At 39.7% G+C, this 27616-nt stretch overlaps 1 protein-coding gene across 4 annotated transcripts in view; it reads right to left on the reverse strand.

Annotated features, from left to right (window-relative positions):
* caska (calcium/calmodulin-dependent serine protein kinase a) overlaps positions 1–27616 on the reverse strand; it is a 618991-nt gene that overhangs the window by 430601 nt on the left and 160774 nt on the right. For all 4 annotated transcript variants that reach the window (XM_060833558.1, XM_060833557.1, XM_060833556.1 and 1 more), the window contains exon 4: positions 21275–21352. In XM_060833558.1, the coding sequence (XP_060689541.1) occupies positions 21275–21352 (78 nt within the window). The remainder of the gene's footprint in view (positions 1–21274; positions 21353–27616) is intronic.

The raw sequence follows: 27616 nt of genomic DNA on the forward strand, positions 1-27616 counted from the left end.
TAGCTACCGAGTGAACAAAAGCTTTTGTTCTGTCTGCAGAATACTTGAACCTTAAATAGATAAACTATATTCCCTTCTAATTTGTTATTTCCAAAGTGGGAAACATTCCAGCACTGATTTGCCAGACATGTTGTATTTGTCTTTTGTAAGAAAAGCAGATTCTCAAGACGGAGCTTATCCAAACAAAGCAATATAAACCTTACATCACAGAATGTGGTTAACTAACCTCTTGCATCAAAACAAGAGCTTGTGAAGTAACACTAGAGTACAAAACATTTAGCACACCAATGCACTGTTTAATGTTTATGATATTAAAATGCCTTAACTCAAAATACACTCCTGCAGTAAGGCATCATAAAGTACCTCTAATATATAGTGTGGAGATGGGACTCTCAATTTCCTATCCATCTCAACTACTTTGTTGGCAAAACTCTTATTAAAACAGGAGATTCTAAAGGTTTGAATTGCTGGCATAATAGTATCTGAAAATATGACAGGTTTATTACTATACTACTCTAAAGGATTGAAACTAACTTTGTTTGATGACTGGATAAAAATTCTTTTGGTGAGAATTAAAGCCTTTCAAATAGGGGTTTTTCCACCTACCTTCTTTTAATACGACAGAGGCCAGAAAATAAAGGAACACATGACGGGGCCTGGAGTAGGTGAAGGCACTTCTAAAAAGTGAAACTCTGATATCATTTAGCATAATGACTTGTATACGGAGTGACCTACTTTATCATTTCATGCTTAACTCAAAATTACTTACACATACATTTGAGTGTCTTCATTTTCTTTATTAGGCTTAAATATTGAATTTTATTAAATAATTTCCTTCTTAAGATCACTGCCTCAGTATCTAAATAAATGGATCAAAATTAATAACAAAAATATGGAATTGCCATCTATTATAAACTATTGAGTAGTTTTGGAAATATCTAGTCTGAGAAGTTGATCATTATGATTGCACTTGTCAATAACAGACAAGAGTCGGATCAATTTGGAACCAAAGTTCATAATATAGTTAGACTCTGGTTAGAATTTCATTATGTGCCAAGAAACAGTTGTATTTTACAAATAGTGCATTGCTTATTCAGTTCTGTGGCTAACTCTAATCTACTAAAAGAATGATTCTATACAAATTTAATTTTACCCAATAGTTTTATTAAACAGTAGTAAAATAATCAAAGAAAAAACAAACGTTTACAATGGTTTATCTTTACTATCATTTTACGAAACAGAAAATAATTGATTTTTTGTATAATAAACTGAAGCACTGCAGACGCTAGAAATCTGAGCACTCCAATAATAACTTACTATACTTATCATATACTACAAAAAAATTCAGCTTTTTTATACTTACCTTACCAGCTACAGAAATTGACTTCAATCAAACAAAGTTCAGATGGAACTGAAGATTTGAGCAAATATGATGGTTAATCATTGCTTGGTACTTTATGATCATGCAGGATTGCTTTCTAAGTAATTAATCCTCACAAGAACAGTTATTTGCCCATTTTCACAGGGAATCAAAAATTTCACAAGGAATCAAAAATTTCACAAGGGAGTTCTCTTCCGAATTTGGGAAATTCAATATTAGGCATCTTCAATTGTTGAAATATACTATAGAATCTTTTGTTACCCCTTCACCTTTCAATTCTAAATATCAAATTAAGCTGATGCAGACAAAAACAAGTTTTTAATTTTTACAAATAAAGTGAAGGGATGGAAGGTACAGTTATCAAATTTGCTGATGACACAAAAATAGGTAGGAAAATAAGTTGTGAAGAGAATATAAGGAGGCTACAAGAAGATATAAATAGGCTAAGTGAGTGGACAAAGATGCGGCAAATGCTGGATGATATGGAAAAATATGAAAATATCTATTCTGACAGGAAGAATAAAAAAAAGCTGACAGCATCCACTGTGATTAGTTGTTCAGCGTACTTGACAACAGTGAGGGACATTGGTAATCTTCCTGAGTTTATGCCAGAATGAAAATAACATTGGAAAAAAGAAAAATTTAATGCCAAAGATGGTAGATTTTTTTGGACCGCTTTCTTAGAACTTAACAGTGAGCACTATCAATTTGCTATTGACATGGAACACCAGACTTGCAAAAGAAATCTATATTAATTTATTAATTGTGAATTATTTTGAAACAGTTCCCCAGCTGTGTTGTAAAAAAAAACACGTGGGGCAAACTTTCATTGTATTCATTTATATTCATTGTAGCAAATGAATACAACTTTATAAAATTCATAAGAATTGAGAAATACCAATCAAACAGTCCTCCACTGTTGCTCACGCTCCCGAGACTCTTGTAAAGCACCTGAAGCTATCGTTTCACTTGAAATAAAGCTTTGGGCCTTATGATGTGGGCAAGCTGCTGGGACAATGTTAACTGCCATTCTTTTTTGTGCATTCCTAGATGTCTCAGAACATTCCATTGCTGAATTAAGTAGTTTGGGTGAATTAAGAGTGAAGCATATATAGTATATATATAGTAATTATATATATAGTAATTGGAGCTGCAATTACACAGACTTGATTCAGAATGACTGGTTTTCATGACTGAAAATGATCAGACATCAGAGCAGACTTGCTACTTACTTGTAAGGGAACTAAATGTAACATGTGAGTACATAAAATGAAGGTTCCTAAGAACACCCAAAAATGTAAAAGGAATGTAGAAAGTGTCAGCAAACCTGACCTCTGGAAACATGGAAAATCAATGCTATACGAATCTTTCACAAGATATTACTCAGGAATTGACAGATCTATGCTGCCAATGCTACAGTTGGAGATAGACATGTGGAATACAACAAATTTGTTCAAGCTCTTTCTTACTGAAGTGCGAGTAACAAACTCATCAAGTAACATCTGGATTTAGTTTCAGAATGCAACTAGAGATCACTGCATTCAAGTTACGTTTGATTGACAATTAAAGATATGTAAAATCTTGTCAGACACCAGAATTATCGGAGTGATTCAAGTTAAAATACAATTTATTTAAAGTTGAATTTAGGCTGTATGATGTTAGGACTTCTCCAGTTTTGCTTTTTTGCTTTGCTGTGGACAAGGCTGGATTTGTGAATTCTTAGAGTTTATAATACAGAATGAAATTACTATGCACTCAGACAAGTAAAAATTAATAAGTGTCAATCAACTCACATTTAGAAAAGGGAGGCTGAATCTGACCAATCCAATAAAATTATGTGAATAACGAAAAAAAACACAGAAATGTATTATAAGGATCTTCAGAAGTGTCTGGTGAAATATAAGTGACTTACAGCAAGTACAATTGCATTTAGCAGGAGAAATGTGGTTACAAAGCTAATAAAAGATCAGAAAACAAACTATAAGGGTAAAGTGAAATTTTCAGATTGCAAAACAGAATCACAGGTGTGGTAAGTACTTTCCCACGGGTCTTGTGCACTTTAATTCACTCCATTTGCATGCAAAAATGTAAAAGAACTTTTGAAACCTACTTATCAAAGTTTTTCATGAAAACATTGAAATAAGATAGGGTCATACAGCATGGAAACAGACCTTTTCGTCCAACTCATCCATGCCGACAGACATCCTAAATAAATCTAGTCCCATTTGCCTGCATTTGGCTAATATCCATCCAAACCCTTCCTATTCATATACACATCCAGATGCCTTTTAAATGTTTAATTGTACCCGCCTCCACCACTTCCCCTGGCATCCCGTCCCATATACGTACCACCTTCTGCATGAACAAGTTACCCCTCAGGTCTTTTTTACATCTTTTTCCTCTCACCTTAAACTTATGCCCTCTATGTTTGGACTCCTCCACTCGAGGGAAAAGACTTGGCTATTTACACCCTATCCACGCCTGTCATGATTTTATAATCTTCGATAACGTCATCCCTCAGCCTCTGATACTCCAGGGAAAAAAGCCCCAGACTACTCAAAATCTCCCAATAGCTCAAACCCTGCAAACCTGGCAACATCCTTGTAAATCTTTTCTGACTCCTCTTAAGCTTAATAACATCCTTCTGATAGAAGGGCAATGAGAATAGTAAGTAGCATTACAAAAGTGTCACACCAATGTACTGTACAATTGCAACATAACATCCCAACTCCTATACTCAATGTTATGACCAATGAAGGCAAGCTGAGGTCGAAAGAAAGAACGTTAGCATTGGTATACCACCTATAATTAGGAATTACTTCTTTTTGGGAAGACAATACTGCAGCTAATTTAAGAATAGCAAAGTCCAGTGATCAGGAAGTAAAACATTAATCAATCTATTTTGAGGATGTGGCTTAGAGGTTAATCATAACATCATGGAAAATTATCTCAATTAATTCAAAAGCATTTTTCGTGTGAAAACATCTGACTTATCCAGTAAACAGTAATTCAGTTAATTAAGTAAATGAGTACAAGTGTTTTCTTTCTCCACAATTTTAATTCAACTTTACAGATTCAATTCAAGATTAAACTAAAGTATCATGAAATTTTAATGTTCTTCTCATCAGATATGCAAGCAGAATATCTGTTTAACATTGAAATCAAAACACATTCTCGGGCAACACAACAATCTTAATTAAATCATCTTAGAATCATATTCAAATCCTAGAGTGGCATCTGAATACAGAATCTCCTTGATCAGGTTAAGTCTTAGCACTGAGTCAAACTGAGGCAAAAACATTAAAGAGTTACATTCTAGGGAAACAGCATAACAGCCCTATATAAGGACCAAAATGAAACAGCATGGACAGAAAGTGGGAAAATTCTGAAGACTTCTGTCTTTAACCCCAAAGGCAATATAATAAACTAAGTAATAAAAAGATAAAATTAATATAGATGAAAAGTATGTTAATAGGAAGTGTTAAGAGATAAAGTGCACTTAAATTCTGCGAAGCACAGAGAAGTACCAAGCAGAAAACTGAAGTGATGCAAAACTTTAGTTAAACACCCAAATCTAAAAGTATTCACAAGCAAGGCAATTGGTAATTTGACCTAGGAATAAGAATGTAAAAGTGTTCCCTAATATTACAACGCTCTGACAAATTGATGTATTTTGGTCTCAACTTATTTTGATAAGTATATGTCAGTTTATGTGATGTGCAAACATAGAATGTTTAAGGGTCATTCTGTGTGGGTTGAAATTACCAATCCTACCATTATCAGCTTATTTGTTCAGGAGATGCATTATTTTACAACATGCACTAATAATCTTCAGTCATTTGAAAGCAAGACATAACTTTAACTTCTTCATCTCAATCTACCTAGTTATCTGGCATAGCAAAACTACTGCTTTCATTCAAGTCATCTTGATTTCAATCAATATTACATTTGAACTTGCTCATTTGCAGTAAAGATCACCGTAGGATTTATCAATGAGTCTGTTATATAGGATATAATAACAGCATTAGAAAGATATAAATACAGAAATACAGAATTGTTATGGAGCAGGAGGTCATTTGGCTCATCATGCCTGCACCGGGTCTTTAATCGAGCATCGTTAGCAAATGCCAATCTCCTGCTTCTTCTCGATAACCTTGTACACTTTCCATCCAAATAAACATTCAATGCCATCTTGAATGCTTCAGTTAAACTTCCACATTGCCAGGCAGTGCATTTTATATCTTATCTGTACACAGTATGAAGAAAGGTTTTATTCTCATAAATCACTTCTCTGGCACAACAATTTAAATCTATGCCCTCTCGTTCTAGTTTCTTTTACAAGCAGGATCATCTCTTTCTATATTCTATCCATCTGCTCATGCTTTTGAAAACCTCCACCAAATCTCATCTCTGCCATCTTCAATCTATCCTCATTCTCGCAACATTTCTTGGAAATTGCTTCTGCACTCTTTCCAAATGTATTCACATCTTTTCTATAGCGTGGTGCCCAGAACTGTATACAAACTCATACAAATTCAGGTTCACCTCCCTGTTCTTGTATTTGACGTATCTATTAATGAAGCCAAGAATGCGGTATACTTCATTAACTGCTTTTCCCACTTCTCCAACCAGCTTCAATGATAATGTTCAGTGCTGATATACACCCATGCCCCTCTGCTCTTACATCCTCTTTCAAATTGTACCCATTTATTTTGCATTGTTTTTCAATGATCTTCCTACCAAAGTGCATCACTTCATACTTCTCTATACTGAAGCACATCTTTCACCTATCCCACCTATTCCACACTAACTTATCTGTGTTATTTTGGAGTTCCACATTGTAGATTAGATTACTTACAGTGTGGAAACAGGCCCTTTGGCCCAACAGTCCACACCGACCCGCCGAAGCGCAGCCCACCCATACCCCTACATATACCCCTTACCTAACACTACGGGCAATTTGGCATGGCCAATTCACCTGACCCACACATCTTTGGACTGTGGGAGGAAACCGGAGCACCCGGAGGAAACCCATGCAGACACGGGGAGAACGTGCAAACTCCACACAGTCAGTCGCCTGAGTCGGGAAATGAACCCGGGTCTCAGGCGCTGTGAGGCAGCAGTGATAACCACTGTGCCACCGTGCCGCCCACCGCATTTACAATTCTTCCAAGTTTAGTGTCCCCTGCACATCAAATCAAGATCATTAATATATATCAGGAGAAGGGTCCCAATAATGACTCCTGGGAAGCTCCACTATAAACCTTTCTAGAATCCAAAAAAAAGCCACTGACCATTACCCAGTTTCATATCACTGCCAATTCTGTATCCACGTTGTTACTGTCTTATTTATACCATGATCTGTAACATTCTCCACAAGTCTGTTGGCATGAGATCAAATGCCTTCTGGAAAGCCATGTATACCAGATCAATGGTGTCACCTAATCAATCTTTTTCATTCCCTCTTCAAAAAACTCCAGCAAGTTAGTTAAAACACGATTTCCCCTCAATTTTAATCAATCTTCTTTTTTCCTCAATGTGACTACTAATACCAATACTAAATTAATTTTATCCCAAATAATTCTAAAAGCTTCCCCACCACTGAAGGTTAACCAACAGCTCTGTAATAAGTAGAATTATCTTTCCACCTTTCTTGAAGAAGGTTGTAATGTTTCAATCCTTCAGTTTTCTGGCACCTCCCCAGGGTCCAGAGAAGACTGAAGAAGAATAAAGGATTATGGCCAGTGTCCCTGCAATTTCTTCCCTCACTTCCTTCGAAATCCTTTGAAGCATCTCATCTGGCCCTAGTGCCTTGTCACCTTTAATTAGCAAGTCTATCCAAGAATTCTTCCTTATTAATTTTGAATCAGTTAGCCTGTTCAGCCTTTCCCTACAGCTCAAATCCTCCAACCCTGGCAATATCCTTGTAAATCTTTTCTGAACCCTTTCAAGTTTCACAACATCTTTCCGATAGGAAGGAGACCAGAATTGCACGCAATATTCCAACAGTGCCTAACCAATGTTCTGTACAGCCGCAACATGATCTCCCAACTCCTGTACTCAATACTCTGACCAATAAAGGAAAGCATACCAAATGCCTTCTTCACTATCCTATCTACCTGCGACTCCACTTTCAAAGAGCTATGAACCTGCACTCCAAGGTCTCTTTGTTCAGCAACACTCCCTAGGACCTTACCATTAAGTGTATAAGTCATGCTAAGATTTGCTTTCCCAAAATGCAGCACCTTGCATTTATCTGAATTAAACTCCATCTGCCACTTCTCAGCCCATTGGCCCATCTGGTCAAGATCCTGTTGTAATCTGAGGTCACCCTCTTCGCTGTCCACTTAGCCTCCAATTTTGGTGTCTTCTGCAAACTTACTAACTATACCTCATATGCTCACATCCAAATCATTTATGTAAATGACAAAAAGTAGAGGACCCAGCATCGATCCTTGTGGCAATCCACTGGTCACAGGACTCCAGTGCGAAAAACAACCGTTCACCACCACCCTCTGTCTTTTACATTTGAGCCAGTTCTGATTCCAAATGGCTAGTTCTCCCTGTATTCTGAGAGATCTAAACTTGCTAATCAGTCTCCCAGTGGAACCTCGTTGAATGCCTTACTGAACTCCATATAGATCACATCTACCGCTCTGCCCTCATCAATCCTCTTTGTTACTTCGTCAAAAAACTCAATCAAGTTTGTGAGACATGATTTCCCACGCACAAAGCCATGCTGACTATCCCTAATCAATCCTTGCCTTTCCAAATACATGTACATCCTGTCCCTCAGGATTCCCTCCAACAACGATGTCAGGCTCACTGGTCTATAGTTCCCTGGCCTGTCCTTACCACCCTTTTTAAATAGTGACATCACATTAGCCAACCTCCAGTCTGCTGGGACCTCACCTGTGACTATCGATGATACAAATATCTCAGCAAGAGGCCCAGCAATCACTTCTCTAGCTTCCCACAGAGTTCTAGGGTACACCTGGCTGGGACTGTTTTCCCTGGAGTGTCGGAGGCGGAGGGGTAACCTTATAGAGGTTTACAAAATTATGAGGGGCATGGATAGGTAAATAGACAAAGTCTTTTCCCTGAGGTGGGGGGAGTCCAGAACTAGAGGGCATAGGTTTAGGGTGAGAGGGGAAGGATATAAAAGAGACCTAAGAGGCAACGTTTTCACATAGAGGGTGGTACGTGTATGGAATGAGCTGCCAGAGGAAGAGCTGAAAATGTGTTGCTGGTTGGAGCACAGCAGGTCAGGCAGCATCCAAGGAACAGGAAATTCGACATTTCGGGCCAGAGCCCTTCCTGTTCCTGTTCCTTGGATGCTGCCTGACCTGCTGTGGTTTAACCAGCAACACATTTTCAGCTCTGATCTCCAGCATCTGCACACCTCACTTTTTTCTGCCAGAGGAAGAGGCTGGTACAATTGCAACATTTAAGAGACATTTGAAGGAGTATACGAATAGGAAGGGTTTGGAGGCATATGGGCCGGGTGCTGACAGGTGGGACTAGATTGGGTTGGGATATCTGGTCGGCATGGACGGGTTGGACCGAAGGGTCTGTTTCCATGCTGAACATCTCTATGACTCTAGTGACAGAACTTTCTTTCTGCTGCCATGCCTGGAAAGTATTTTTCTCTTTTGTAAAGAGGAATGCAATGTATTAATTTAACCTCTCAGTCAAGCACATTGTTTTCAAGTATAAATCCCCTTTTTTGATCTCTAATCAGTCCTTTTCTTCTTTTAGGAAAAGTTACAGATCATGGTATAAAGTGACAGCGACAATGTGGATACAAAATTGGCAGAGTGATGGGAAACTAAGTAGGTTCTCGTTTGAGTTCTAGAAAGGTTTATAGTGGAGCTCTTTTTAAAGAATATCTTTGTTTTCTTCTTGGCTCTCAAATGTACACCAGTCACAGGCACACTTTTTCTTTTTAATGTTAATTTCTACCTCTTTGGTCATCCAGGGAGCTCTAGATTTGTTTGACCTACCTTTCCCATTTGAGGGAATATACCTTGTCAGTATCCAAACCATTTGCTCTTTCAAGGTAGCACATTGTTCAGTTACTGTTTATCCCCATCAACTTCTTGTTCCAGTCAATTCTGCCCAGCTTTGTTCTTGGCCCATTGATTTTTTTTTAGTCTGGATTATTATATGTAATTCTCCACCATGCAGTCTCTTAAAAGGTCTCCCTTTGGGATGTGATTGACTTTGTCCAACTGATTTTCAAGCAACAGATCCAACAATGCATCCTTTCTTGTTGACTGGACACATTGTTGCAGGAAACTCTCCTGCATGCAATCCAGGAACACTTGGCCACTGCTGTCCCTTTTCTACTAGTACCTCAAACCATATTTAGGTAATTGAAGTCCCGCATTATTGCTACTCTACAACGTGGGCATTGCTTTGTGATTTCCCTGCAGATTTGATCCTGTTCAATTGTGCCCTCTTTATGCATTAGGTTTAGCCAATTGACTCAGTCCTTGGCCACCTGAGACATTCCCTTTCTTCTGCACTATAATGCTCTCCTTTTTCTAACTTATACCCAGAAATATTTAACACCCAGTCTCACCCTTCAATGAGCCAGGTCTGCTACTACATCATCATATTTTCATCTGACAATCAATAACTCTCTATCGATGGAGGTCCTGGTAGTGTAAAGGAACAAAAGTGGCCTAGTGTTCCTGGACTGCATGCAGAAGAGTTTCCTACAATACTCTGTACATTCCCATTCATGCATGACTAGATGCTAATTAAAAGACAACAGAAAGTTGGGAACAAGGGGGACATGATTTGCAACTTCTAACTACAGGAATGCTGGGGCCAAAATTACTGATAATATATATTAATAATTTTGAGAAATAAAATGAATGTAACACAGCCACATTTTGGATGACTCAAAAATAGGTGGAAAGGCAAGTGGTGAAGTTAACACAAAGTGTTACAGGTTAAGTGAATGGACAAAAACTTGGCAAATGGATTGTAACATAGAAAAGTGGGAAGTTATGCACTTTGGCTGGAAGATTAGAGGAGTTGAGTATAATTTAAATGAAAAAAGACTGCAGAAAGCTACATAGAGAGACTTGGGAGTCCTATGCATTAATCACAAAAAGCTAACATTTAAGTTCAGTGGGTAATAGATAAGACAAATGGAATGTTGGCCTTTATTTGAAAGGAAATGGAATATAAAAGTAGGTACTCAAACAAAAGGCAAAATACTGCAGATGCTGGAAAACTGATACAAACATAGATGCTGGAGAAACTGAGCAGCTTTGCAGCTTCTGCAGAGACAGAAACTCTACATTAACTTTTCAGTCCACAGAGACTGCTCAATTTCTCAATCATTCTCAGTGTTTGCTATAAAATTTGCGAGGACTTGCTAAAAAGAATTAGTCAGACCATGGCTGGAACTCACTGAACAGTTTTAGATCTGTTATCTAAAGAGAAACGTACTGGCTTTGGAGTCTAGAGAAGGTCACTAGGCTGATACTAAGATCGTCTCAAGAGGAAAGGTTGAATAGTTTGCGCCTGTATTCATTAGAATTTAAAAGAACTAGAGGAACCTTTTGAAACATAAGATTCTTGAGCTTTTGAGTCTGGGTTCTTAAGGTCGAGGGGAAAAAATTTAAATACCAAGGAACCATGAGCTATAGGGAAAAGGCAGAAAGATGGAGTTGAGGATTATCAGATCATCCACGATCTCATTCAGTAACAGAATCAATGGACTGAATGGACTATTTCTGCTTTTAGATCTTATTATCTTTCAATCATTCATGCCATGAGCATACAACAAGATGGATTCCAAAATGTTTTTCAAATTAAATACATTCTACAAATTTGAAACAATAGCAAAAGTAACATTTATAGTCTATCTTGTTGAACTGCTACAAGCCATGGTTTGTTGAAAATCAGTGGCTTGTTGGTTATTTCTGTGGGTAGCTCCTTAGTCAGCCAATTGGTGTGAATCAGATATGGGCTGGTATACCTCTGTCAATACCTGTATGCGACGCATATTCCTAGTTGCTGTTGGCCTTCTTGAAGTGCAATTTATATTGGCAAGTGCATTCACATTTTAGTTATATGGTTATATTTTAGGAGTTAATTGAGCAACACTGAAAGGAAGACAATATGGGTCAACGAAAGAGAGACTCAAAGGAAGTTTAAAGCGGTGATGTTCCAATGCACTTTCTACCATTTCCCTTCTAATGGCATCGATCACACGTTTGTAAGGTGCTGTCAAGGAAGTCTTGGCAGGCTACTGCAGTATAACCTGTAAATACTACACTTTGCAACGACATCCTGCTATCTGTGGAGGAAGCTGATGGAGTATTGATCAAAGTGATAAATTTGGCCTGGATAGCGCTAAGTTTCTATGATTATTGGAACTGCACCCATTGATGGAATCCCCTCCGAATGCAACATAATTGTGTTCTCCATTTTCAAGTTTGAGTGTCAAGTGGTGAGCCATTAAGCTTAAAACACCCAGCTTCTTATTCGATCTCAAAGTCAGATAGCATTTATATGACTGTTTCAGTTCATGGTAAATGGAAATCCCAAGATGTTGGTAGTGGAGAAATTAACAGCAGTGATGCTACCATTTTTTGATTTGAATTGATGCTGGAGTTTACATGATTCTTTGGACTATAAAAAGGAATTTGTAGTTCCTTTGAAGGTTAACAATATTTTGCATTCACAGTTCATTCCAAATATACCAATGTTTGTTATGGGTTTCTGATAAAGGAACAATAGTAGTTTCATTTCAGAAAGCATACATGCCTTGTAAGGCACTCAGTAAAACTCCTTTTATAATGTCAACAACTTGAATTTATTTAGCATCTTTGCAGTGCCAATAAGTTACATTTACATAGCAACTTTTATTTAGGAAAATCACCATAAGCACTCCAGAGAGATTTCTTACAATCACCATTTTTTTAATCTGAACATTAGGAAGAGCAGCAAAAAGTCAGATCAACAAGCTGCATTTGAAGAATGGTTTTAAGGAAACAGATGCAGTTGAAGAAGCAGAGTGCCTCAGGGAGCAAATTGTAACGGATGGGGTCCTGATAACTAAGTACAGACCTGCCAATTGCAAGGCAGGGTGGGTAGAAATGCACAAAAGGCAACAGAGTTTGGGGATGTCAGAGTGTAGTGGTGAAGGAGGTTTGAGGGATAATGGGATTGAGATTGTGGAGACAATGAAGAAATTTAAAAATCAAGGATGTCATCTCTGGATTTAAACAGACGAGAAGGTGAAAGCCAACGCAGGTCAACAAACCCAATAGTGACAGATGAACAGGAACAGCAGTGCTTTGGGTAAGCTGAATTTATACAGAGTCGAAGAAAGCTGATCAGAAAGCATCAGGCTAGTTGACAACAGACAACAGAAACAGATGAAAGCTGCAGCTGCTAGTGGGTTAAACATGGCTGGTGGGAAGCAATGAAACCTTAAAGAACCAAAGTCACAACTGCAGAAGTGTTGTAAATATCCAATTCATGATCAGATACTTTAGAATATAAAGCTTTTAATTTATAGAAGATAACTCAGTTTAGGAATTGGAACTTTTCAGTAGAAGTTAAATGGCAAATAAATCTAAGACAATTAGCAATCAAAATGTTGGTGCTATGTTGACTCAAGGGGTCAAAGCATGAAAAGCAAGACCATCAACAGCAGAGAGCTTCCTCTTATCTTTACAATGGTGCCAGCAATTTGGGGAGCAATGTCCTGTCTTTGTTAGAAATGTATGTTTTCTTATAAAGATAATTAATCTGTACTACTTCCTGGGAAGATATCACATATGTCATGTTGCTACTAAGATTGCGATTCAAGCGAAATCTTGGTTAGATAAATAAAACAAAAGACAATCTGATACGTTTGCAGATAGAAGAAAACAATTCAGATTAGGAACAAACAGAGGCAGTAAAGTTTTGGTTTGGGTTTTATTATGGAACTTCAGCTTTATGACTTGTAGCGTGTACATAGTGGGAAAAAAACTCTACAGTGACCCTCAAAGCCTCATGGCAGATTGCAGTCAGGTTGAATAAGTAACTTAGAGAAAGCTGTACACAAGACTGGGGAGGAGGCTGGCAAAGAACAGTATACGTACGTCAAAAGATGTGTCAAGAAGCTAGGAACCCAGTTTTGAAGTCTTTAAATAAACTTAATAGATCACTTACACAAAAGCTAAAGGAAGGTTCCCATATAATGTGTACTTTGATGAACAGTTAGAATATGAATGAGCATTAAAGTGAAATCTAGAGGGCTCTGGCATAACTTCAGTCTTGGATCCATATAATGTGAATGAACCTTCAAGATTTATAAGGAAATGGAATTGAGATGGAACTCTTGTTTGGGGCCAGAAGGGATGTAGAACTGAGTTTACAGCCATGATTTGGAAGTGCTGGTGTTGGACTGGGGTGTACAAAGTTAAAATCACAACAACAGGTATAGTCCAATAGGCTTATTGGAAGCACTAGCTTTCAGAGTGCTGCTCCTTCAACAGGTGGTTAAGTCTTTAAAAGCCATAGTCAAGTCAGTGGTTCGTTCTTCATTTTTTTATAAAAAGAGAAATTAAACTAAATGGCTTCTGTTTAAAAAAAAGAGGAAGCTCATGGCATGGGTCACTGGCTGGTTGCTGAGTGTTCAGATTTCTTCTGTAAAAGTCAACGAGCCTTAACAGGATTGCAATGGACAATTAATTCACTATTTTGATTGGGGTGCTCTAGGAATCAGGAAGGAAGTTGGATACTTCGTAATTTCATAGAAATTAGGTCAAGGAAGTGCAAACTGGATCTTGGGTAATGTGAGAACAATGAAGAGAGAAACATGAGAAAATAAAAATGACTAAGACTGAAGAAAATCTTAGAGAAAGGAAGGAGCAGAAGTACACAAAGTAGTGATTATGGCAGTGATGGAGAGATATGTAATAAACTGGTATAAATGTGAGCTGTGAAAAAGAGAGCAAAGCCAACAAACAGAGGAGGGTGGGAATATGCAAGAAGACTTATCCCTCCTTCCTCGTACTCACTAGCATCAAAACCACTACTACCTAGATCAATTCAGTTCCGAAGTTCAGTTCGTACTGGACTTAGAATGGCAGTTCTGCTTTTCTTCTCACCAATATCTTGAGATCTTTTTGCAGCTCTATAAAACTTTGGTTAGACCGCACTTGGAATACTGCATCCAGTACTGGTCGCCCTATTCTAGGAGAGATGTGGATGCTTTGGAGAGAGTTCAGAGGAGGTTTACCAGGATGCTGCCTGGACTGGAGGGCTTATCTTATGAAGAGAGGTTGACTGAGCTTGGACTTTTTTCACTGGAGAAAAGGAGGAGAGGGGACCTAACTGAGGTATACAAGATAATGAGAGGCATAGATAGAGTCGATAGCCAGAGACTATTTCCCAGGGCAGAAATGACTAACACGAGGGGTCATAGTTTTAAGCTGGTTGGAGGAAAGTATACAGGGGATGTCAAAGGCGGGTTCTTTACACAGAGAGTTGTGAAAGCATGGAATGCGTCGCCAGCAGCAGTTGTGGAAGCAAGGTCATTGGGGACATTTAAGAGACTACTGGACATGCATATGGTCACAGAAATTTGAGGGTGCATACATGAGGATCAGTGGTCGGCACAACATCGTGGACTGAAGGGCCTGTTCTGTGCTGTAATGTTCTATGTTTTAATACTGCCAGACCTGTTAAATTTGACCAGCACTTCTGCTTTTGATACTGGAATGCTGAGCAAATTACCTAACTCTCAAAATATTTCCCTTGATGTTGATATGAAGTCTCAGTGTTGATCAATTACAATTTAGCCAGATTTGGTGCGAACAGTTGCAATTGATAACTGCCTGACAATAGTGACTATAAGAGATGCAAAGTATCGTTATCCAGGATTGACCAGACTGTATTAAAGTATCATCTGAGAGAATGAATTTATTTTAGTTCATACAGAGATGAACTTGTTGCATCACAGGTCATTTTCAAGGGCAAACATTCTGCCAAATTATCATGAATTTGTCACATCAAGTACACGTGGTACTGAATGTACAAGATGGCCAGCACATGGATGAGCATTCTGACTGGGAACAAATCAGGATATTGAACAATTTGGGAATGCATGTTAAATGTTTCAAGCCAAGCAGTAGAAGGAGATTCTATATCCATACAATGCTCAATCCACAGTTGGAGAAAAGTGGTAGTGGACCTATTCACAGTTCATGGCAGAGATAATCTCTTTGCGACAGATTACTTCTCCAAGTTTCCCACTGTTTGACAACTCAGCAACAAAACGAGTATGACTGCTACTGCCACAATGAGTGCCATTTTCAATTTATCTAGTATCCAGTTGACAACAGATCACATTACATGGACAAACCATTTCAAGAAGTGTACTAAGTGGCGAGTGACCCACATACATTGTCTTCCTAAACTCACTTAAACTGTCTCGCAGAAAGTATGGTACACAATCAAATTCATGATCATTAAGTGTCAAGCAATAAAGCAACATTTTTGTTGCATTGATGCATCTTTGAACAACAGCATAAAGCAGCATTATTATCTTTAGCAAAATGTATGCTTGCAGGGCAAGTGCAAACAATCTTGCCCAGCTACCAACTGACCGATAATTTCAAGACATAGAACATTCTTCTTCAGGACAAGAGGAGAATGAAAAAGGTACATGATGAGCAAGCAGGTAGAGTTCCATCTAACCTGCACACTTGGCAGAGTGCAAATTAGAAACGCCAATACTTGTATTCCAGCAAAAATTTCTACAATATACAATCATCCAAACTAATTACTGATCATGCTGCTACATTGTGAAGAAATTCAGCTCACACTGATGTATGCTGATGATTGTGTGGTGATATTGAGTGACAGCAACCAGCAGCAACTAAGTTATTAAACAAGTGCACCATGAACAATGATACCTCTTCAGACAGGTATACTACGAGCAGATCAGGACTAATTGTAAAACCTCTAAAGCATTAGACTCAAGAATGAACAATTAATTTTGAAAATTTTGCTTTTTACCAGTTTGTACAATTATCAAATTGTTTACATACCACCATGTACATCTGCTTGGGATTTTTTTTATCTTTAGAGAAAGTGAGAAAGTTCTACCAAATATCTCAAGTCAGTATGTCATTACACCTTTCAGGGAAATGCTCCTAATATCACTGCATGTGACCCTAGAGTATAAAAGTCTAGCACTTACCTAGGATCATAAAGCATAACACACCACTGGAAGCAAGCTATACTATAAAATGTTATAACTTAACATTAGCCCAGACATTTATGCTCCTGTGAATGCAGTGTCTGCATATAATATTAAGCTTTAATGTACGATTGCTGGAATCTTCAATACCACAGTACCCATATGCCCAATTTATGTTCCAATAACACATGTGCTGCCTCACTGGATAAAACAAACCGCTCCAGGCAAAATCACATCACCAAAAATTCTATGTTGTGCTGAACTGCATATCAATCTTTGAGAAGCTGATCTGCTAGTAAAAGAGGGGGAGGTGTGGCATAGTTGCAGAAAAGATGTTTGGGGACTCGTCAACTGAGGTAGTATGGGCTGAAGTTAGAAACAGGAAAGGAGAGGTCACCCTGTTGGGAGTTTTCTATTGCTGTCCGAATAGTTCCAGAGATATAGAGGAAAGGATAGCAAAGATGATTCTCGATAAGAGTGAGAGAGACAGGGTAGTTTGTCATGGGGGACTTCAACTTTCCAAATATTGACTGGAAACACTGTAGTACGAGTACTAGAGATGGGTCAGTTTTTTGTCCAGTGTGTGCAGGAGGGCTTCCTGACAGTATGTAGACAGGCCAACAAGGGATGAAGCCACATTAGATTTGGTACTGGGTAATGAGCCCGGCCAGGTGTTAAGACTTGGAAGTAGGTGAGCACTTTGGTGATAGCGATCACAATTCTGTTATGTTTAGTGATAGAAATGGATAGGTGTATACCACTGGGCAAGAGTTACAGCTGGGGGAAAGGCAATTACAATGCGATTAGGCAAGATTTAGGAAGCATAGGATGGAGAAGGAAACTGCAGGGGATAGGCACGATACAAATGTGGAGCTTATTCAAGGAAAAGCTACTGTGTCTCCTAGATAAGTATGTACCTGTCAGGCAAGGAGGAAGCTGTAGAGCGCGAGAGCCGTGGTTTACAAAGGAAGTGGAATCTCTGGTCAAGGGGAAGAAGAAGGCTTATGTTAGGATGAGATGTGAAGGCTCAGTTAGGACACTTGAGGGTTACAAGGTAGGCAGGAAAGACCTAAAGAGAGAGTTCAGAAGAGCCAGGAGGAGACATGAGAAGTTGTTGGCGGATAGGATCAGGGTAAGCCCTAAAGCTTTCTATAGGTATTTAAGGAATAAAAGAATGATGAGAGTAAGATTAGGGTCAATCAAGGATAGTAGTGGGAAATTGTGTGTGGAGTCAGAGGAGATAGGGGAAGCACTAAATGAATATTTTTCAACAGTATTCACTCTAGAAAATGACAATGTTGTCGAGGAGATTACTGAGATACAGGCTACTCGACTAGGTGCGACTGAGGTTCACAAGGAGGAGGTATTAGAAATCCTGCAGAACGTGAAAATAGGTAAGTCTCCTGGGCCGGATGGGATTTATCCTAGGATCCTCTAGGAAGCCAGGGAGGAGATTGCCGAGATTTGATCTTTAAATCGTCATTGTCTACAGGAATAGTGCCAGAAGAGTGGAGGATAGCAAATATGGTTCTCCTGTACAAGAAGGGGAGTAGAGACAATCCTGTAATTATAGACCAGTGAGCCTTACTTCAGTTGTTGGTAAAGTGTTGGAAAAGGTTATAAGAGATAGGATTTATAATCATCTAGAAAATAATAATTTGATTCAGGATAGTCAGCACTGTTTTGTGAAGGATAGGTCGTGCCTCACAAACCTTATTGAGTTCTTTGAGAAGGTGACCAAACAGGTAGATGAGAGTAAACCGGTTGATGTGGTGTATATAGATTTCAGCAAGGCATTTGATAAGGCTCCCCACAGTAGGCTATTGTACAAAATGCGAAGGAATGGGATTGTGGAAGATATAGCAGTTTGGATCAGTAATTGACTTGCTGAAAGAAGACAGAGGGCAGTGGTTGATGGGAAATGTTCATCCTGGAGTCCAGTTACTCATGGTGTACTGCAAGTGTCGGTGTTGGGTCCACTGCTGTTCGTCATTTTTATAAACGACCTGGATGAGGGCGTAGAAGGATGGGTTAGTAAATTTGCAGATGACACTAAGGTCGGTGGAGTTGTGGATAGTGACGAAGGATATTATAGGTTAGAGAGAGACATAGATAAGCTGCGGAGTTGGGCTGAGGGGTGGAAAATGGAGTTTAATGCAAACAAATGTGAGGTGATTCACATTGGTCGGAGTAACTGGAATGCAAAGTACTGAGCTAATGGTAAGATTCTTGGTAGTGGAGATGAGCAGAGAGACCTCGGTGTCCTCGTACACAGATCCTTGAAAGTTGCCACCCAGGTTGACAGGGTTGTTAAGAAGCCATCCAGTGGTTTTAGCTTTTATTAATAGAGGGATCGAGTTCCGGAACCATGAGGTTATGCTACAGCTGTACAAAATTCTAGTGCGGCCGCACTTGGAGTATTGTGTACAGTTCTGGTCACCGCATTATGAGGAGGATGTGGAAGCTTTGGAAAGGGTGCAGAGGAGAATTACTAGGATGTTGCCTGGTATGGAGGGAAGGTGTTACGAGGAAAGGCTGAGGGACTTGAGGCTGTTTTTGTTAGAGGGAAGAAGGTTGAGAGGTGACTTAATAGAGACATATAAGATAATCAGCAGGTTAGATAGGGTGGACAGGGAGAGCCTTTTTCCAAGAATGGTGACGGTGAGCACGATAGCTTTAAATTGAGGGGTGATAGATATAGGACAGATGTCAGAGGTAGTTTCTTTACTCAGAGATTGGTACGGGTATGGAATGTTTTGACTGTGATGGTCGAAGATTCGCCAACTTTAAGTACATTTAAGTCGTCATTGGACAAGCACATGGACGTACATGGAATAGTGTAAGTTAGATGGACTTCAGATTGGTACGACAAGTCGGCGCAACATCGAGGGCCGAAGGGCCAATACAGCGCAGTACTGTTCTATGTTCTATGAGCTAGTGCATAACCACCTCCAGTTCAGACAAAAAAAATGCACCCTATGTGAATTACCAAAATTAACTTAATAATTTTCACTTATTCCTGTCTTTGTGGTATGTCAGTGTTAGAGTGTAGTGCTGGAAAAGCACAGTCAGTCAGGCAATGTTTCGAGCAAAAGCTCTTCATCAAGAATCCTAGTTGATTATACCTTACGGTGAAGCGTCTTCCAAGGATGCCTACCTTGAAGACGTTCTCCTCCTCCCTCTACAAGGATTTCAGTCAATCTCTCTCTCACTGCACCCAAACGCCATCTCTTCTGCCCTGAAGCAACCCGCTACCACACCACATCTCCTTCCTCAGCACCTGCCTACAGAACAGACTGATCCCACATGGACTCCAGACTACATTCGGACCATTATAACTTGACCTGACCAGGACAACCAGTACCTACAACAAAACTAAAGCCTTCAGAAATGGCTCTCTCTCTGGATCCTCTGCTCCATGCTCGCAGCCATGCGCTGTCACCTACACTCCCTTCAGTCAGCCCTGCCCCAGTTTAGGGTCACACTCTCCCAGACTTGCAAAGGACCTTTGCTGTTCTTCAGCCTGTGAAGAATTCACACACTCATCAAATGCTTTTTCTCTACCATATTAAAATTCAAGAGACAAAAAACACTGAACTTTCAAGTACTTGCCTCCAAACTTGGGATTCCTCAATCTTTCCAGAAGCTTCTCACGGTCCCTGGAATTTCTAGGATGTCATTAGCCACGCGACTGCTCCAGCCACCACCACCGTGGCGAATTATGACATCATTTCTATCCCTGCCCCCCTTAGCCACTGCTGACTATGCTGTCTGCGCGATCGCTGCAAAGACAACTGCCTCTGTGATTGCCAGCAAGACAACTGCCTCCCCAACCGTCCCAAGATCCACCGTCGCTGAAACCACTGCAAAGCCTACCTGGCACATCACTTCCATTCCATAGTTGCCACTGCCTCAGTCACTACTGGCCCCACTCACCAGAACACCATTGACAACAACGTGAACATCATGCTTTACATCACTTCCGTCCCCACGGATGCCACCGAAGGCATCGCTTCCGCTCCCTCCAAACTCCCAGATAGCGTCACTTCCGTTGGTGATGTCACCCATGATCCCATAACCCCTTCAAAGTATTTTGTGGTTATGTTCAAAACGTTGACTCTCTAGCTCCTCAGATGCTGCCAGACCCGCTGTGCTTTTCTAGCACCACATTCTTCGACTGTGATCCCCAGCATCTGCAGTCCTCACTTTCTCCCCTTGTGGAATGTCATTCTCAAAAAAAACAACAAATACAACATGTACTCTGAAGCTGATCCTCAAATACCTATCACTGTGCATCATGGATAATCAGGATAAGTCATTTTCTCTCTATTTATCTCATTAGCGCCCTTTTTCCTTTGCCTCCTGCTCTTGCTTCACTGTGATAAGCTGATTTGTTCTGCAATTAATAACGAACAAGGAAGAAGGGTTCCGCTTCCATAAAGAGGAAAATTCTTAGCCACACTCTTTAAGCATATTTAAGACTTTGCTACGCACAGGAAAATCCTCCTTCCCTCACATGTGAATAAGAAAACGAACCAGTCATCTGCCACTTTGTTGTACAACACATTGGTGCACCAACACGTTACACTATTACTTTAATAGGGTAAATTCTTTGCTAACTATAGAATTCATCCAAAGATTAGAATGCTACAAAATGATCAGGTACATACCTGGCTACAGCTTCACTGTAAACAAAACCTGCATCGGCCCTTTTCACAATTTCAAAACAGAGATCTGCACCATCCATACTGTAATAAAACAAAAACACAAATTACTAGTATACTCCAATATACCTTCTAAGTTTCAATACGTACACAAAATAATGGTTCCAGAGTGAAAGATTTTTTTTCACCAGACACTATGCAAATTAAAATGCACAATATTTACCTTGTGTTTTTCATTGGCATTGCTAGCACTTCTACCGAAGTAACACCTTATTGTTAGACTAGTGTTTAGTTATGTACACAAAACACTATTTAATATAACCTTTAAAGTGCCATAATGGATATAAGTGCATTACCATCCAAAGATGTTCCTCTTAGGTTTAAAAATTTGAATGAAACAATAAGCCGTTGTACTAGTAAATCAACAATCTCTTGGATTTGCACATTTAAACATACAAAAGCTAAATTGAGGTATATATACTTTGCAAGTTGAGCTTTTTAAATAATATCCGGAGATCTCTTGCGACATTGTTTGTTTATTGTCGAATACATTTTCATAGTGCAGGCGAGACATGTGGAATACAGTCTCTATTGAAGAAATTTGTAGAAGGTTGGCTTATTGCTTTAACAAGCTCTTGTGCAGCAATGTAGGTGTTTGTGTTTGTGTTTGTTTTGCTTTCATTCTATATTTACACATACTTATCTCACCAGGTGCAAAAATGGGTGAGTAACTCTTTACTATCCCTGTCCACCTACTTTAGTTTCTACAGTAAAGTCTGTTAAATACCCAGAATTAAACAAGTTTGAATGATTCTGTTGTTGCCAAATATCTTCGTAACACTATTTAGCACAGTACAATGAAAAACATCTGTGTTGGAGCCTCTATTTAAATTAGGATAACTGCAGGATCAAATCAGAATTTGCAGGCAAAATCTTAAAACTCAACAATACAAAAACACAAGAAATAGGAGAATAGACCATATGGCCTACTAAAATTGGTACATCATTCCATGTGAACAGGGCTAATTTTGGACTTCAACTATTTTGCTGCTCACTTTTTGTTTCCCTTGATTCAGAGAAATCAAAAATCTTTCTATGTACTTAAGAATGGATTACCCATTTGTGTTAGAGAATTCAAAAGACTCTTAACCTTTTGAGCAATATAACTTTTCCTCATCTCAGGGGTCGCACAGTGGCTCACAGCAACAGGGATATGCATTTGATTCCAACCTTGGGCAACTGTCTGTGTTGAGTTTGCACATTCTCCCCATTTCTGTGTGGGTTTCTTCCCACAATCCAAAGATGTGCAGGTGAGGTGTATTGGCGATGCTAAATTGCCCATAATGTTCAGGGATGTGTAGGTAAGGGTAATGGATCTGGGTGGGTTACTCTTCGGAGGGTCAGTGTGGACTTGTTGGGCCGAAGGGCCTGTTTCCACACTATAAGGATTCTATGATAAAAAGATCAATCTTTTATCCTGAGATTAATGAATATAAAATATGACAGCACAATCAGTGGGAAAACAATTTTTCAGTGTCTACTTTATCAAGTTCCTTGAGAATTTTATAAGCTGCAATGAGATCAATTCTCAATGTTACAATCTGCAGAATATTGACCCAATTTGCTTAGCCTCTTATAGGACAATCCCTTCATCACAGGGAGCAAATTAAGGAATCTTTGCCATATTACTTTCAATGCTTCTGAAGTCTGAAGACCAAAAGTGTACACATACTCCAAATGTTGTCATCAAAATCTATACAGCTGTAGCAAGACTTCTTTATTCCTGAATTACAATTAAAGGCCAATTTACTACTTGCCTTGCAGATTACCGGTTATAATTACATTCTGTGCATTTCCTGTGCCCTTTGTATGAGCACACCCACGTCTCTTCGAACATTAACACTTACAAGTTTCCTGCTTTTTAAAATACATTCTTTTCTCTTTTTATAACCAAAATGAATAATATCATATTTCACTACATTACAATCAATCTGCCACCCTGTTATCCACTCACTTAACCTCTCCATTTTTTTGCAGCATTTTTGCAAACTCATGTCTTACCTTGAAAGCTATTTGTATCATCAACAAATTTAGATTACTCTCGGGCTCTTCATCTAAATATGCATATAGACTGTAAAATGCTGATACCCCAACACTGATCCTGAGGAACGCCACTATTCATTACCTGCCAATTTGAAAAGTTGGCCCACCCTCTACTTCTTGTCCATTACCTAATTCTCTATCAACGCTAAACACAGTGTATATTACTTCTACTTCCATGTGCTCATATCTTTCAATGTAATCTTTTGTCAGGACCCACATTTTGCTGATATCAGAGTCCTGCTACTCCTTAGGTCATTACAAAACTTAAAGATGTAATCAAATTACTCAAAGTTCTCCAATCTACTCTGATGATGCTGTGATTTTAAGAGGTTATGTTGCCCTGGTTTCTTTTAAGAGAAAGATTAAGCGAGAAACGCCAAGCTGTCTAGTTAAAACCACTTGAATAAACAGCTTACAAGACCTTTTCTTATATTAAAAAAAACAGCCTGATTGGGTGTGGCTAGCTCTCAGGTAAGATTTCTGGGTTTTGGTTTCTCAGTAGCATCAAAAGCTGTTGGGAATTCGACAGAGTTGAAGACTGCAGTGAATGTCTCCCTGCCTGCTGCTACTCTGAATTTTCTCTTGATATTTTTTCCTCCTGGATTGGAGAATTGCATATTCCTTTTTGCCAAGAGGTGTGTTTATGTGATGTTACTATATTGTGTAGGATCGTGTTCAAATAATGACTGAAATCGGTTAAGTGGTGAAAATAGCCTCTTTATTCAGCAACCACAGCAGCACAGTTCAAAGCGATGATGGAATCCCAAAGCACAGTTCTTACAGTAGCCTCTTTATACACAGTTCTTACATACATTAAAATTCTATCACGATGGTGTTAAATAGTTTTATCTATTGTACACAAAAGTTTGTGCGACATCTGTCCTGGGAAAGCAGGGGATTGTTTAAACATTTGCTAAGTGCTGGTTGCTACTCAGATTAGAGAATCTGTCCAATCTGCTTGCATAATTGAGAGGTGTTAGTCCTTTTATCTTTTAAATTAGTACATGCTAGTAAACCTAGACTAGATGAGATTCCCTACAGTATGGAAACAGGCCCTTTGGCCCAACAAGTCCACACTCTCCGAAGAGCAACCCACCCAGACCCATCACCCTCTGACTAATGTACCTAACACTATGGGCAATTTAGCATGGCGAATCCACATGGCCTCTAAACTCTTCCTATTCAATTACTCATCCAGAGTATTTAAATGTTGTTACTGTATCAGGCTTTTAAATATTATAATTGTATCAGCCTTCTAAATGTTGTAATTGGATCAGCCTCCACCACTTCCTCTGGCAGCTCATTGCACACACACCACCCTGTGTAGAAGTAGTTGCCCCTAAGGTCCTTTTTAAATCTTTCCCCTCTCATCCTAAACCTTTGTCCTTGACTTCTGGACTCCCCCCTACCCCCCACCGCCCCCCCACCCCAGGGAAAAGACCTTGTCTATTTACCCTATCCAAGACAATGATTTTATTAACCTCTATAAGGTCAACCCTCAGCTTCTGACACTCCAGGTTCTCCCTATAGTTCAAACCCTCCAACCCTGGCAACATCATCCCAACAATTGATGCAAGGCTGACTGTTTGTGCTTTGCTATTTTCTCTCTCCCTATTTTCTCTAAAGTGGTGTAACATTTCTCAATATCCAACTTAATGGAACCATTTCCAACTCGAAGGAATTTTAAGAAGTCATAGCTAGCGTATCAGGCTCATCAGGAGAAGGCAGCAGTTGTCAAGATCATGGTACCATGGCAGGCACTGCTGTTCACAAGGGCGGGAAAAAGACTCGTAAGGCCATAGTCATATGGAATTGTACTGTGAGGGGAGTAGATAGGCAGTTCTGTGGCCGAAACTGGACTCCCAGATGGTATGTTGCATCCCAGGTGCTCGGGTCAGGGATGTCACTGATCGGCTGCAGAACATTCTAAAAGGAAATGGTGAACAGCCAGTTGTCTTGGTGCATATAGGCACCAATAATAAGTAGAAAATAAGATGAGCTCCTGAAAGAAGAATTCAGGGAGTCAGGAGAGAGGTTAAAGAGAAGGACCTCAAAGGTAGTGATCTCGGGATTATTACCAGTGTCATGCTAGTCAGTTTAGAAATGAAAAAATAGACAGGATGAACATGTGGCTTGAGGGATGGCATAGGAGGGAGGGGTTCAGATTTGTTGGACATGGGGACCAATTCTGGAGAAAGTGGGACCATAACAAAATGGACGGTTTACATCTGAACCAGACCAGAACCAATGTCCTTGGGGGAGTTTTTGCTACTGCTGTTGGGGAGGTTTTAAACTAATGTGGCAGGGGACTGGGAACCAGAAGAGAAAACAAGTAGGTGGAGACTGGAGACTGCAAGAATCACGAAGATAACATTAATAAAGGGAAGATAGGCAGAGAGCAGATGAACGCAGAAGAACGGGTGGCCTGAAATGCATCTACTTTAATGCAAGGAGTATAGTGAGTAAGGCAGATGAACTTAGGGCTTGGATTGGTGCCTGGGAATATGACATTATTGCAATCACAGAGACTTGGTTGAAGGAAGGGCATGATGATTGGCAACTAAATGTTCCAGAATATAGACACTTCAAACAGGACAGGGAGGGAAGTAAAAGGTAGTTGGGGAGGTGGGGGGGGGGGGGGGGGGGGGCGAGTTGCATTGTTGGTCAGGAATGATATCATGGCTGTGCTAAAGGAGGACACTATGGAGGACTTGGATAGTGAGGCATTATTGGTGGAGCTGAGAAATAAGAAGGGTGCAGTTACATTGTTGGGGCTGTATTACAGGTCTCCCAACAGTGAGCATAAGGTAGAAGAACAAATAGGTAAATAGATTATGGAAAGATGTAGAGGCAATAGGGTGGTGGTGATGGGAGATTTTAATTTTCTCAACATTGACTGGGATACACTTCGTGTCAGATGACTGGATGGGATAGAATTTGTAAGAAACGTCCAGGAGGGTTTTCTAGAGCAGTATGTCAATAGTCCGACGAAGGAAGGGGCCATATTGAACATGGTACAGGGGAACGAGCCAGGACAGGTGGTAGAAGCTGCAGTGGGGGAATTTCTTTGGGAACAGTGACCACAATTCTCTAAGTTTTAGAATACTCATGGATAAAGATGAGAATGGTCTTAAGGGAAGAGTACTAAACTGGGCCAAGGCCTATCAAAATTAGGCAGGAGCTCAGAAATGCGGATTGGACACAGCTATTTGAAGGGAAGTCTACTTTTGATATGTGGGAGGCTTTCAAAGATAGGCTAAGGATAGTGCAGGATAGGCATGCCCCGTTGAAGGCAAAAGGATAGGAAGGGCAAGGTTTGTGAACCGTGGATGACAGGAGAAATTATACAACTAGCCAAGAGGAAAAGGGAAGCGTACATAAGGTCTAGGCAGCTAAGAACAGAACAGGCCCTGAAGGAATATCAGAAGAGTAGAACAAGTCTTAAACGAGGAATCAAGTGGGCAAAAATGGGTCATGAAATAGCTTTAGCGAGCAGAATTAAGGAGAATTCCAAAGCATTTTATTCTTATACAAGAAGCAAGTGAGTAACTAGAGAAAGGATTGGTCCATTAAAGGATAATGAAGGAAAGCCGTGTGTTGAACCTGACAGAATGCGCGAGATTCTGAATGATTACTTTGCATCAGTGTTCGCCGAGAAGAGAACACGATGAACGTTGAGACGAGAGATAGAAGTTTGATTAATCTGGATCACATTGACATAAATAGGGAAGGTGTGTTGGGTAGGTTTAGTGGTTATTAAGGTGAACAAATCCCCAGGACCGGATGGGATCTATCCCTCGTTGCTGAGGGAGGCAAGAGAGGAAATAGCTAAGGTCCTGACAGTTATCTTTGTGGCATCGTTAAATACAGGAGAGGTAACAGAGGACTGGAAGGTTGCTCATGTTGTCCCCCTGTACAAGGAGGGTAGTAGGGATATTCCAGGTAACTGCAGACCAGTGAGCCTGACGTCGATGGTGGGAAAGATGCTGGAGAGGGTACTGAGGAATAGGATCTATTTATATTTCGAAAAGAATGGGCTTATCAGTGACGTGCAACATGGTTTGGTGTGGGGGAGATCGTGCCTTACCAAGTTCTTTTGAGGAAGTGACCAAGTTGATAGATGAAGTAAGGGCTGTAGATGTCATATACATAGACTTTAGTAAGGTTCCCCATGGTAGACTAATGGAGAAAGTGAAGTCACATGGTGTGCAGGGTGCTCTAGCTAGGTGGATAAAGAACTGGTTG

Source organism: Hemiscyllium ocellatum, chromosome 12, assembly GCF_020745735.1.
Source record: "Hemiscyllium ocellatum isolate sHemOce1 chromosome 12, sHemOce1.pat.X.cur, whole genome shotgun sequence".
Lineage (NCBI taxonomy): Eukaryota > Metazoa > Chordata > Chondrichthyes > Orectolobiformes > Hemiscylliidae > Hemiscyllium > Hemiscyllium ocellatum.